We start from the raw sequence: 14,741 nt of genomic DNA on the forward strand, positions 1-14,741 counted from the left end.
GACCTATCCAAAAAGACTCATAGCAGAAATTGCTGCAAAAGGTGCTACTACCAAGTACTGACTTAAGGAGCGGAATACTTACGCAAACCAGTAAATTTCATTTTGTAGATTTTCTTTGCATAGTTTGCTGACTTTTAACCACCTCCTCCTCCTCATATAACAGTGTTCCGTTAACCACTACAGCTTTGAATAAAAAAAAAAAAAGTTTGTTTGACACCAACGCTACATGAATTTAAATGATATTAAATACAGCTGTAACTGCCCTTTTGACCACTTGTTCTTGCCTCTCATGCAAATAGTACTGTAAGGGTACAACATGTCTATAAATGCCACAGGTGTATAAAAAGGGTATCAGAGTTAATAATGTTGGGGAGAAGGTTAGTGCTGTGCTGTGCTGTGCTGATTGAAGAGCATATGTACAGTAGTTTTTCCTATGTTTTGTTTAAACCATTTATTTTGGCCACTGTGCCGTTTTGTTTGTTATTGTGTTTTGTTTGTCTAGAGTTGTTGTAGTTAAAGTGTGCATTAGCGCTTAAACTTGCAGCTTCTTGTGTCGGAGAGAAAGAAACAGCCTTTCCAATGACGCTATTCTTTCACAACATCATAACAACAGCTGAATAAAATCCTCCAAAAATGTTCAGTGGGCTAAATAATTAAGTAGGTGTGGGCCACTTGCAAATGCATGCAGTGTTTGCTGTATGCCTTTTCTAGGGTGAAATGACTCAGTCCTTTTGTTTGGGGTAATTATTTAAGATTTAATTTTATCCATCTTTCAAGTTTACATCAATAATAAAGAATAGTCTTTTATTTTGGCAGATACATGCAGTTCCAGTAAACCCATTCATTTTTAATTTAATTTTTGTTTTTTCAGGTGAAGAATGTATTGCAACAAGAAGGGTTTAGCAGAACAAAACGAGGCTACAGAGATATTAATGAAATTGACGTTAAGATGAATGACCCATTGTTTACCAAACAGTGGTACCTTGTAAGTGGTTTTAAATTGATTATTCACGCAAAATCAGCCTTGCCCAACATACAGAAGTATTGAGAAATACACCCGATTCACATTAACTAATGACAGATTGTCCTAAAGAAAAGGTGATTTTGCAGGAAGAGAATGGCAATGACATAGATCATGTTTTGATCACACGTTGCTCACACATTATTTGGGTAAGGTAGGGTACAAGTGTTTCAACCAGATAGTTAATACAAACAAAAGTGATTAGGTTGAATACCATATTACTTCAATTTGGTGCCGTGGCGTTTATTTTAAATTGATCAAAATGACTGCTGCGCTTAAAAGAGGGCGGCCGTTATACAAGGACGACCTTTATTAATAATACTATGATTTTCAAAAGCTGCAATATTTTATTACATGATTTATGAGATTTTAGAATCGCGGTTGCTTATTTTCTATAATACGGTAGCCTACCAGTATGTAGCAGCATGTGTGGTTAACCTACTTTGACTACAGTACATTTATGGATGACAGTTACCGAGAGCCTATTAGGTAGGAGTTGGAAGGTCAGGGGAGTACAGTACCAGAGAATCAGGAGTGTCTATTGGTTGTTAAGGGGCGGGACAGTGCTGTTGTGGCAGTTAAGTACAAGAGTGTTACGTAGATGTTTTTCTGCACCAGTGTTAGCTTGATTTCTGTCAATGTATCCTACTCAGTTATTTTTTCCTTACTGTAACTTGCATGTTTGTAATTTCTCTGAAAGAGAAAAACTAAAACTACATCTTCTCTTAGGTAGTAAGCACATTGTTTGTATTTGTACGGGATTGAGTACGGGAATTACATGAACTAAAAACAAAACCACCTGTAAGAACTTCAGAAGGACTGCTGTTCTGTACATAGTTTATCTTGGATTTTCTTTCAGAACTGTACTAACCATCTCTTTGGGAGTGTTACATGTACATAGTCAGTGTTGCATGTTTATTTGTTTACTGTGTGTGTGTGTGTTTTTTTAGTAGAGGGAGAAAAAAATACCTTAATGTTTTATTTGCGTTTATTTGAGGTCGGCCTCTATTATAAAGCTGATATATGACTGTGGCGTCAATACGGGAGCGTCTTTAATTCGAGGGCAGCACCAAATTGAAGTAATACGGTATATTACATTTAAAACACTGCAGACAGTATACTGTTATACTTTCTCTTGTTTATTTTTAATACATGAACTATTCAAATTGCATACATACATGGATTTCAAAAAGAAGAAAAAAAATAATGGGTTCAATTATGCATGTTACAACAATATGAAAAATGTAAAAATATACATTATCGTTAATTATATTGTCAAAACACCATGATAGGGTAGCTCAAATAGCCAGCCTGTACTTGATCATACCTTTGAGATCGCTTTGGTGTGTCGAAACGTGAACATTTTACTACTATGGTGCTATTGGACGAATTCCTGATACCACAGCTGCCCTTGTGCTACCATTGTTCCTCTATTCAGAATCATTGCTTTGACATTGTAGTGCCACTGCATTACAATTGACGATCACTGATATTACTATTTATATGGTGTACATGAACACATACTTACATTTATTTCAATGTATAATTACTGGTTGGATGTTTTCTATAGCATGCTGCCAATATAGTATTAAATAATCATTTCCATTTAAGTGGTTGTCCTTCAGCTGTTATCCACATGCAGCTAGAACTTGTATGCATTTATTAAGCTTGTAATGAAGTGTTCCCCAGCTGCTGTTAAGTCAGGACAACTGGGTGACATTTACATTCTTAACTTGACTGCCCTTTAAATTCTGTCATTTGTAATAAACAAGATCAGTCTCTTCTCATCATAAACCGCTCCCATATTGTTTGGCAAATTTAGATAAATACCGGTCAAGCAGATGGGACCCCAGGACTCGATCTGAATGTGGCTGAAGCTTGGGAATTGGGCTTTACTGGAAAAGGTGTGACCATAGCAATCATGGATGATGGTAAGTAAAGGTTACAGGGATCCTAGGAATCCGTTTAAGGCGAAATAACACAGAAAAACGCAGATTTTTTATGTTTTCTGAGATTTCTTAGTTTTACACTTGGAGAGGGGCAAAAAACATGAAAAGCTTTTTTTTGTTTGTTTGATAATGACCAAATCAATACATGTATAATGTAATAATAGAGAAAGGCATATAAATGTATCAGAGCTTGAAAACCTAGAATTGCAAAGAAATGAACTAAGAACAAGATAATAAACCAAATGGTCAGTATCTGTTTTTAAGAATTGGTGAGCTAAAAATAATTTTGATACTGAATTTGAAACTGCTAGTACGACTGCACTGAACGCGTGACTTAAGCCCCTTTCACACTGGCATGCTCTACCCAGGTCAGAACCTACCTGGGTCAGGACCCGGTGTCATTCGGGTCGAGTATGCAATTTCACACGGCTTTTGATAAAGCAGGGTTGACCTGGGTGACAGAAGCAAGTAAACAATACACATATCAATGCCTCAGAAGCAACTTTGTTTGGGCTGTAACAAAGGGTACATTTTTACCTTCAAAGGTTTGGAACACATTACCTAAGGAAGGTTCAAACCTTCGATGGTATTAATTTGCATAATTTACTGGTGACATTACCATAGCTGCTAGTTTATATTTGATTGAAAATCCTATTATTTTACAGGTAATCCATATAAATGCAGTAAACATTGACATGTACTTTAAAAATATGTTACATACAGGAGTAATCATGTTTTTATAATTTAAATAAAAACACATTGTTTATTTACACGTAATTGATGCTGCTTGCAATATATACAGTTAGCTTGTTCTTGAAGATGATATTACAGTTCAGGTCTTCTGCTCTCCTTTCCTCTCTCTAACCAGCAATCTCACAAAAACGAAAGACTGCTCTGGATGGTGTTTACCAGTGTGCACACATGTTAGTATATTATTGCTTCAGAAACATAATTGGGGCACCAACCATCTGGAGAATTCTAGGGAGTTAAGCAGAGGGCCTTAAGTCTTATCCGGATCACCATGGAGACCATAGCCAGCCTGGTCTCTAGATCAACTTCTTTGTTAGAAGTTAAAGGTGTTTGTGCAAATATGTTTAAGCCTTTAACTACTCTTACAGTCCTTCAACAATTATTCCTTTCTTACAGGAATTGACTACTTGCATCCTGATCTTGCCTCCAATTATGTAAGTACAGTAATGGGTGTTAGTATATTTGGACTATGGAGTGAAGTGTTGATTAGCAGTCAGTTAAATACTACTCTGCACAGCTGGCAAGGTTCCCTGTATGATGAAAGGTGAAAGAAATATATGCAGTGTCCAAATCAACAACTGGCACTGTTGTCAGGTGTCATATATTCATACAAGTAGCATGTAGAGATTTAAAGAAAAGGTGTATTACTTTATAAAATGAAAAAAAAATCAAACTGATTTAACACATTTTTATGTTATAAAAAGTATCTCTTAAAGTAAAGTGTGCCTGAACTGCCTTCATTTAATGCAGAAAAGATGAAGGTGTCAAAAGATAGCAGAACCATATAATGAGGTTCAGACTTGAGTGGATTTACACAGGTCTATGAGAGAGAAATTGAACCATTAAAATGTTATACAAGGAATATATTTTTTGTTTAAATAAAACAGAGCCACAAATACAACGTAAAAGAAGTTCAATGAGGCAGGGATGAATGGTACACGAGCAGCAAGACTGTTGCAATGCTACACATGTGTGAATGAGAAACTCATAAATATTTATGTGTTGTTCATCTCACCAGGGGAATGGGGGTAGCTCTTGTTCTGAACATGGATCGAGGGGACAGCTAGATACTGCTATTGCTTTAAAATCCTATTAGGAGTATATCCTGTGGCAGGGCTGGCGTTAACACTTTTCACTCTCAAAAATCTGTTCCAGAACACCACTTTCTTTAGCCTACAGTTTACAATACTGAATATCAGCTAGAAAAACTAGCAGCAGACAAACAATTGTCTTAATAATGTATCTGAGAATGAATATTCGCGTACTATTACTTGACTGCATTCTCATATTTTTTTCCCTTGTTAATCAATTAAGCAACCCCTGTAATTCCTAAGCAAGCTGGGCATATGCACCTGTTGTATAATGTACAGCCAGTAACTATATATAAATAAGTAATATTTTTAAATAACAATATAAAATACAGTTACACAATTGTGATGTAATGGTATTATATCTGCTACAAGCTAGCCATGGAAATATGAAAAATAAATACGCTTTGTAACATTCACATACATAATATAAAGTGTAAGGTGTTAATATTCTTAACTTACACCTTGAGGGGAGTCAATGATGTAGTGATTTGCAGCAGAACATCAAGTAATTATCAAATGACTAAATCTATGTGAAGACAACCCAATTTCAGGTTTAGTTATTGCCAGGAAACCTCGGAGATGCCAAGACACACTGTTATTGTTATGGCATGTCAATAAAATGAAGAATGATCAGTAACATATTGTATTTCGGCAATACTGGTAACACTTTAAGTCAGTAATGGACAATACCTAGAGATACGGTCAGGATAATGGTAAATGTAATGCAATATAGTACCATAAAATACAGTTTATATTGTATACTACCTTTTACATTACATAACTATACAGAAATTGAGTTTAATAATGATCTGGTGTAACAAAATGTTTTTAAACCTGTCTTAAAGATAAGTGAATTAAAATATACACTAAAAAGCTTAATGTCTATGAAAGATTCTATATATTTCACTTTATACCATGAGTGTATATCTAGCGTGGGATATATTTTTGTTATTTCACTCGAGTGGGATAACATGAGTGGATAGCATGCTTCCTGGGACTAGTTTTGATTGTGTCTTTGTTTACATTCCAATTTAGTTATGTGCCGCTGAAATTCAGGACGGAGCTGCGTGTTGGTATTTCAAACAATACTGTCACCTATACATGTTTTACAACAACTTTTAAAATGTCTGAAATCATTTCTAATTTCTATTGTTGTTTTGATTCGGACTCAGATTGCCTTGAGAATGAGTTTAGTCAAGAAATGCCAGTTGTCTATCTGCCTTAATCTGATCATTTCACTAATACCCGTAAAGGTAGGAAACAACAGAGTTTAGTCAAGAAATGGCAGTTACTGATCTGACTATGTCTGGCTATCTGAGCAGCCTGTCGCCCCTGCATTCAAACCGGTAAAGGTAGGAAACAACAGAGAGGATGAAAATTGACAGACAAGGCTGAAGGTTCTATTAAAAGATGGTTGAAAAGAGGCCGTAAACAGGGGTCGAAAGCATAGCTTGTTGACAATGAAGGTAAAGATCCACTAGGTAAAATAATCCCTGAATTAATTGACTTAATAGAAAAAGTACACATTTTATTGCTATTTATTTTAAATATATACTTTTGGTATTAAAACAATACTGAATGATTGTTTGTGGTATATGTTTTTTATTCCCCTTAGGAGTATGTCCTTACGAGTATATCTTTATTTCTAAAAACTAGTAACCCATTTTGTAAGTGCAATAAGACACTCCAGGGTGTTTGTTGCGCTAGAATAACTGCACTTCCAGGGGCTAAAGGCACTTGGCCAACGTACGGTTATTCTAGCACAACCGACACCCTGTTGTGTCTTATTGTTCAAATATATCCCTTTCACTATATATCCCTTTCACTATATGTCCCTTTTATAAATCAGCAAAAATGTTTTGCAGTTTTCCCCTCCTTTTCCCTGTGGTTATATTATGCATTTACCATAGTTTATCATGGTTAAGCATGGTTTTAAATATGCTGTACCATAGCTTACTGCTTTACTATCTTTTCACATGCTTTACTACACTTTGCTATGCTTTTACTATACAATACCTATATAAAGGACTTTTCACTGGCAGTGTGTCGATTTCAAACTATTGAAACACAGGGAAATGGTTTTATAAACATGTCATCTTTTCTAGGCAGTTCTAAACAACATGCTTTTTTTCCTTGCCATAATGGAGTTCACATGATCCACCATGGGATAAATAGTCTGGGAGTGGAATGACAGCAGTTTACAGAATTGTTAACATTTAAGGCTCATCTGATATTCAGGTTACATAGAAATTGTTTGCCCAATGGGAACATTAATGACAATATCATACATACATAATCAGGATTATGTATGCCTATTATGGGCTATTAACAGTATGATTTTTTTTATTGCTTCAGTGTTGAACTTTGAGCAATGGCTGTATAATTCATGAGTCATTGCTGTAGCATTTAGAAGAATTGAACTATAGACTCAGAAGTGACTTTACCAAGCTGATTTTTCAGAATTTGCTACCTGTACTAATTTGGTCAGTATATATTTGCCAGAATTTGCCACCCTATTTTGTAGGAAAGGAAGGCACTAAATTATGATACATCAGAAAATACCACCCATACATATTCTGTAGGGAAAATCAGGTATTAAATTGTTGCAAGTTGTATTTTGGGGTCAGAAAATGACACTCCTGCGTATTCTGTAGAAAAAATTAGGTAGTGAATTGTGGCAAGTTGTATTTTGATGTCAGACAATACCACTTATATATTCTGTAGGAACATTAGTTAGTGAATTTTGGAAAGTGAATCTATGGCTATACATGTCTTAGCCTTAGAGTCCTGGCAGAGTCAGTCTGAATTAATTGTTACCTCAGAACTTGACACTAACAGCAAACTCTTTGACTATTGTTGTGGTTCATACATAACAAAAAAACCCTTTCTAATGCTGTATTTTTCACAGAAAAAAATGCAGAGCAAAACAAAACCAAATCATCATGTGATACGTTTATGATCCCGGGGGGAGGGGGGTTTAGCAGGAGGGAAAATTTGCCACAAGACCGGTGAGGAAAACAGTCAGCAACCACACAAGTTTATAAAAGAACTGCAATTGTGTTTTCCATTTTAAAGAGCAATGTGAATAATAAAGGAATTGTTACAAAAGTATAACATATTTTACTAACTTAGAGCGATCTGAGCCGCTTCGTTTGAGTAGTAACTGTCAAGTAGGTTTTTAAGGAATGTTTTCTTTAGATACTTATATAAACAGCTGCTATATTTTCAAATCTAAAGTTATACTATTAATAAAGAAACAGTCACAGAAATTAAAGTATCTTACCTTCTAAATCTTTTTTTGTCTCTTGGTTAGGTTGGGCAGATATTTCTGGCATAATAGATGTGTTGTGCATGTGCAGTGTGCAAAGGTAGCAAAAAGTGACAGGTTGCAAAAAAGGGCAGAACACTGGCACTGATGTCAAACAGGTTTCAAGTGGGGAGTAATGGTATGGCTAACCTATCTTTAGGGAATGTAGACATACAATATTAGCTTCCCTATACAGCATTTACTGTGAAACAATTTAGAAAGACACTAAGTAGTTATTTATTTGTACAATTGAGCATGACTAAGCAATTAAGCAAGATATGAGATACTGCAATCTTCTGAATTAGTTTGTTAAATCTATTTATTGTGGTCCACATAATTGTGTTTATACAGTTCTTTATTCAGTCCTGTTATTATTTTAATCAATTTATTATTGCTGTGTTCTAATTTAAATTTCATCAGTTGTTTTAGATTTGCTATTGTCGCTACCTATTATGTTTATGGCTAAGTAGCTTTAACTAACAACTGAATAGAACAAAAAATGTAAACCCTTTCCAAAGAAAATCAAATAACAATCTAATAATCAAAAACTAATTTCTGTAGCAGTAAAAATTTATTGCAGAGAATAATTTATGCAGCAGAACATAACAAAGTGATGTGCCATTTTTAACAACCGTTGTAGACAATTTGATTACTTTTATAGACATATGACAACATTGCTCCTTAGTTTCTTTAGTCTGTTTAGTCAATACAAAAATTGAAAAAAACAAGTAAGGAACCAAAGTATCTTGAACTTTAAACCAAAAGTATGTGTTTTACAAAGGGAAATTAATTTACTGAATACATTAGGCTCCACACAGCTTTGTAGAATAAAACATCCACTGGGAATTTCTTCTTCTTTTCTGTAGTTATATATGAAATTGGATCTGAGAAGGCCCTTAGCTCCACTCCAAGTTCTGTGATCTATTTGCAGATTTCACACTTTCAAATTCATATTCATGGAGTGTTCCACATCTAAGGCTTTTGCCATGAAGACACATTCTACAACGTTATCATGAGACCAGGTGCAAAAAAGCTGAGGTGACAGTTTAGGATTAGAAGCCTTGTACTTGGCAGTTTATGAAGACAAGCAGAGATCACTTTAAAGTAACCATTGATTTATTTCAACTGACTTTGTCTCTCACATGGAGTAGATGTAAAAACAGCTCTGTTCCTAATACAACTGCATACGGTTTGAAATGATGTGCTCTAATTGTTTGCTGTTCATTGGGTTATTAAGTTTCAAAATTAGCAACTAAGGACAAAGGGAAAAACGTTTGTATTGTGTAGTGAATGGTACATTGCACAATTAGCTGCTATTTAAGCTACGGAAACAATTAAACAGATATAGTGAATTAATGGTACATACTTAATCGTGTGTTTACTGTATTTTAGAAGATTTTGCTGCGAGGGAGGATCCTTTAATTGTGCAGCTGAAAAAGTAATGCATAGCAAAATTAAACACTGAACAATATGTGGGCTGATTAAAAAATGGCAATGTGATTTGCTTCATTCACTTTTCCAAAATGCTATTTGTTTGATCTAAATTCTCTTGGGCTACAGATATTTTTTTGAAAATCAAATGAAATCAAGACCTAAGGACCATAAACCATTAGTTTTATCATATAACTATTAATATGGTATTTGTACAGTCTCAGAAAAAGCATCCAGTCTGAAATATATAAAAATACATATCCTCATCCCTAATACATGCCTGACAGTTTCTCAAAATGTAAGGCTTGTAATTGCTGTTCGTAATCACTTTATTAACATAAACTATAAACCATATCATTTTATTACATACTAAAACTTCTTGGCAGGCTGTTAATTTGCAAAAGAGGCTGCCTAAGCTTGTTTTCTAAAAGCCTGCACATTTATTTTTCAACAGGCAGCACAAAGGTAATAACAGCATGCGTATTGCCAGATCCAAGGCAGTAACTTAGCTACTGATCAATTACAATTGATTGCTATATTGTAGGTCTGCAACACATGTTATTACCAGTTTAATTTGAGCAGAATAGGGTTGTACTGTGTATTAAGATAGATAGAGAGTTCTTTGTCTCCCATCTGCTTGAAGTTGACTAATTCTCCATAAATGTCCATATTTTAATAACAGTTAAAAAGTAGATGCAGTGGAGTGGAACAGTTTACTATTTTGACAGCTTTTAACACAACTCATGTAATATATTGCCTCTAACCTTTCTTATTGCAGAATGCAGAAGCCAGCTATGACTTTAGCAGCAATGACCCCTATCCCTACCCTCGCTACACGGACGACTGGTTTAACAGGTAATATAGATTTGGTCAGCAGTATAGTATAGACTGTGTTAATAATAATATGGATCAGTAGTGGCCACTGCTGCTTGATGGATAGCACTGTGAGTTCCTTCAGAGTCTCCGTATTGATTTTCCCTACACATAATTCCATTAAGTAACATCTTGGAGCACTTAGCTCAGCTGCATTAAAGCTTATGGAGTATCCAGTATCAATATGAACTATCCTTTTTTGGGCTGCAGTATAAAAATAAAAATTAAAACATAAAAAAACCCTTCAACTTTTATGTTGTTTGTTAAACGGTATGCTTCTTATCATTTTTGTGTCTGTGTGTTTTATATTTTTTAACATTAGCAGAGCTGGTTGCTAGACATTTGATTAAAAAAAAAAGATAGATAATTCTCATTTGTGTAGTTTTGTGTGTGTGTGTGTGCTATCAGCAGGAAAGAATCATACAGTTCACTGTAGACTGGGAAACATTTGACATGCCCCTTCCACCACACTCCACCAAGTGTTTCCATACTAGCCTAAAGATGACAAAAAAAACCAAATACAAATACACACCACAGGCTCCAGGTGCAACTAGTGAATACAGTATATATCAGAGATGCACTTGGTAGGACCAGGTGTGCTAAGTAAACCTTGGCTCAATAAATAACACATACTGTACAAGAGAAGGATACTTTATTAATTCTGGAAGGGATTGTTGGTGTCCGTTATCAGTGACTCTTAACTCAACATTGTGTATAGCCCTCTAACATTGAAGACTTTGATGATTATCCTTTTAAATCATGGAAAGTTATCAAATTAAAAATATGTCAATACATTTCATATATATATATATATAGATATATATATATATATAATAATATAATATATATTATATATAATATATATATATATATTTATATACACACTAAACTATAGCTACACCATACTTACCCTGCACTTACACTTTTGTTACTTCAACAGAGTTTAAATATATCACACATCTTTACAAGGTGATATTTTTTACATGCTTTTACCTACTGCATTCGATTATTGAAGAATACCTTATCATTTTCCAATAGTAGTGTCTGTTATTTCAAGCCAATTAACAATAAGAATAACCCAGGCCTTGGTGGAGCAATAGCTTTCCCTTTAGGATATAGAGTGAAAATAATCTTGGTCTTGACTTTTAAGCAGTGAAGGTGGGCAGCATTACATTATCATTAAACATTGTTGTTTCTGCTTTGTTCACAATTTACCATGCTTAATAACTATTCCAAACACCTGGACTGTTTCTCGAGTTGGCATCTCCACTGGAATGATTGCAATAGATGTCCCAATCTGGAAACATTTGGTACAGACTGAATTTGGACCAGTGTAACTCCTATTTCATCTCCTACTGGGATATGGAATTCTGCCAGTTGAGATCTCAAATGGAGTTTCTGCTGGTTGAGGCTCCAGTTGGGATCTCTAACTGTAGAGTTTTAACTGTCAGTGATGACTTCAGTTGTGATTACAATGACACCCAAAGAAGGTTTTATGTTGGAGATTTTTGTGTGACAACATGCATGCAGTAAAAGTAGTTAAAAATACCAGTGTGTGCCCAATCAATTAAAATGGATTGCTATACTGTAAGTCTGCAGCCCATGATATGACCAGTTGCATCTGAACACAGCAATACTGTACAGTGTGTTAAGAGTTATTTCCTTTTCTTTTCTTATTTTTAGTATATGGTCTGATATTATATATTTAAAGTCCACACCAAAATAACCCGATCTGGCCTCAATTATATTATGAAATAAAAATCATGCAGAGCGGCTTTCTTCCAAAGTGGAAACTTTAAAAAATGAAATGTACTTTCTGAAATGGTTGTTAAACATTTTAAAATCAATCTACAAGCAGCATATCAACCTGTATTGTTTACTATCTATACACCTCCAGCTCCAAACCCATGAAATCTCAAAAAGCCTATCAATCAATATCATATGTTCATTATATGATATTAAATAAAAGTCTGATCAGTATTTTTAATATACTATTTTGTGTTTATAGCATAATTATGTGCTGTTGTTTCTGATGAGATTAGGATTATTTCTCTACTAACTATCCAGTAAAATGTGCTTCTGAAAAGAGTCATTTCTGAAGAGAGTTTATGTAATGCATTGAAGTTTGGTCTAGCACTGTGTAAGCCAGCCTGGGCAACATTAACATAGTTCCCAACCTCACCTATGAAATCAGCTTTAAGTGGTCTACTCAGAAGCAATTCTTTAGTAATCATGTTAGTAAGAATAGATACTGTGCATGATAAATAATCATATGATATAATAACAGAGAATCATACAGAACCCAAATAATAAAATATGAAACAGATAAGACATGCAACATTAGGGAAATGTACATGATATAAAGTATCCCTGTAAGTGTTTATTAGGACTGCTGTTACTAAGCGGCTAAAAGGATATTGTATAAAATAGAGCTAGTCAAAATAGACTATTTTAGGGAAAATGTAATGGTTTGATAGTAAAAAATTGAAAGACAATGTAAGAAGCAACATAACCCACTCGCCAACAATACCCTCTGACTGTCACGATAAAGCATTTTTCCTGACCGGCCTGAGCTGAATCAATACCAATAATAATACATTCACGGGACATGATTGAGGGCTGTGTGGAGGAAGAGACCTCAGGAATTGATAATAGAAAATATGTGCTTATAACTTAGAAAACAGTGAGAAGATTCCCCTTGGATCGCGGAGAGTTGCCCAGAGAGTTGTCAGCCACAGCTCATGCTTCTGCTAGTTGGCTTTCTCTTCTCTTTAGCTCTTACTCTCTCTAGCTCTTTCTCTCTTCACTCTGTTCTCCTTTTCTCAGTCCAACCCCTGGATCCAGCTGTCAGCTCCTTTTTATAGGAGAGCTGAATGGAGGCGGTGCCTGTTCCAACCAATCCAGAACGGACAACTCACCCTGCTGGAAGGTTCCAGAATGACAGCTGTATGAAAATCCCCCAGCCCTGGTGCCTCAGTCTGGGTAATCTCACAGGATGGAAGAGTACAGGCTGAGTTCTCCCGTTCACTCCAGCGCCAGCCCTGCCCATCTTACCAGCCCTCCTTGAGACCTGCCGTTACAAAGCCCCCCCCCCACGTAGTCCTCTTCATTCCGAGAGGCTCTTTTAAACCAGGAAACGGCGGTGTCTCCGCCTTGGCCTCTGTGGCCTTGGTCCGATTGCTCCGGGTGAGGTAGCTGGTGGACTAACGGGTCCCGCTGATGGCGTTGCTCCAAGGGGTGATCCACGAGGCTGCTCCACCAGTGCCTCTGCAGGCAGGGGCGATTCTCCGGCCAACCCTCGGGAGGGGGCAAGTCAATCCTGGTGCAGCACCACTTTCCAGCCATGGTTAGGAAACTTCACCCGGTAGATGACTTCCCCTAGTGGCTTCAGCATGCTTCATGGCCACACCCAAGCACTGTCCAGCTTGGGGCAGCAACGGCGCTTAAGCTGGGGGTTGTACACACAGACCAGCTCGCCACGAATGTCAGAGTTGCGCTTTTGGTGGCAGCCTGCCGCCTGAAGCTGATCCCGGGCAAACTTGTGGGCGAGGTCTAGCTGGTCTTGGAGCCACCAAGCATATTCCGGTCCCGGGGGAATATTCAGAGTCGGGTGGTCGGCTGAACACCAGTGCTGCTGGGGTCCCCAGCTCCCGTCCTAGCAGTCGTCGCAGTGGCGATGCTGTACCGTGAAGTTAAAGGGCTGCAGCTGCTTGATCCATTGAGCAACTTTTCCCTTCGGCTCCTGGAAAGTCAGTAGCCACTGCAGAGCGGCGTGCTCGGTCCAGACATTGAACGGAAGACCACAGAGGTAGTGGCGTAACTGATGCTCTCCAGCCACCATAGCCAATAGCTCCCTTCGAGTCACGCAGTAGTGGGTTTCCGCCTTGGTTAAACCCTGACTGTAGTAGACCAGTACCCACTGTCCTTCTGGTCCTTGTTGGGAGAGGACCACCCCAATCGCCAGGTTGCTTGCATCAGTGTCCAGCAAGAATGGCAATCCTGGGTCAGGGGGAAAGAGTACTGGGGTGTTGGTAAAAAATGGCCTGACAATCGCGGCTCCACTAGAGAAACACACCCATTTTAAGGAGGCGGTTCAAGGGAGCTGCCTTGTCTGCAATGTTGGCCACAAACCGCCGATAGTAAGAGGCCAATCTCAGGAAGGCCCTCACTTGTCGTTGGTTAGCAGAGATAGACCAGTCCCGCACAGCGCTGATCTTGTCCGCCTCGCTGCTGATGCCCTGACTCCCCACACAGTGTCCGAGGAAGGTGACCTCCTTCCTCATGAACCGACACTTGTCCGGGTTCAGCTTCAGACCCGC

General features: G+C 37.0%; 1 protein-coding gene across 2 annotated transcripts in view; it reads left to right on the forward strand.

Annotated features, from left to right (window-relative positions):
• Positions 1 to 14,741, forward strand: part of LOC121316109 (neuroendocrine convertase 2) — a 61,884-nt gene that overhangs the window by 15,950 nt on the left and 31,193 nt on the right. The window contains exons 3-6 of one of the 2 annotated variants that reach the window (XM_041250884.1): positions 872 to 985; positions 2,844 to 2,952; positions 4,117 to 4,154; positions 10,328 to 10,404. In XM_041250884.1, coding sequence (XP_041106818.1) covers positions 872 to 985; positions 2,844 to 2,952; positions 4,117 to 4,154; positions 10,328 to 10,404 — 338 coding nt within the window. The remainder of the gene's footprint in view (positions 1 to 871; positions 986 to 2,843; positions 2,953 to 4,116; positions 4,155 to 10,327; positions 10,405 to 14,741) is intronic. The other variant, XM_041250885.1, reaches the window with a different exon arrangement.

The sequence above is a fragment of the Polyodon spathula genome, chromosome 5, assembly GCF_017654505.1.
Source record: "Polyodon spathula isolate WHYD16114869_AA chromosome 5, ASM1765450v1, whole genome shotgun sequence".
In the NCBI taxonomy this organism is placed as follows: domain Eukaryota; kingdom Metazoa; phylum Chordata; class Actinopteri; order Acipenseriformes; family Polyodontidae; genus Polyodon; species Polyodon spathula.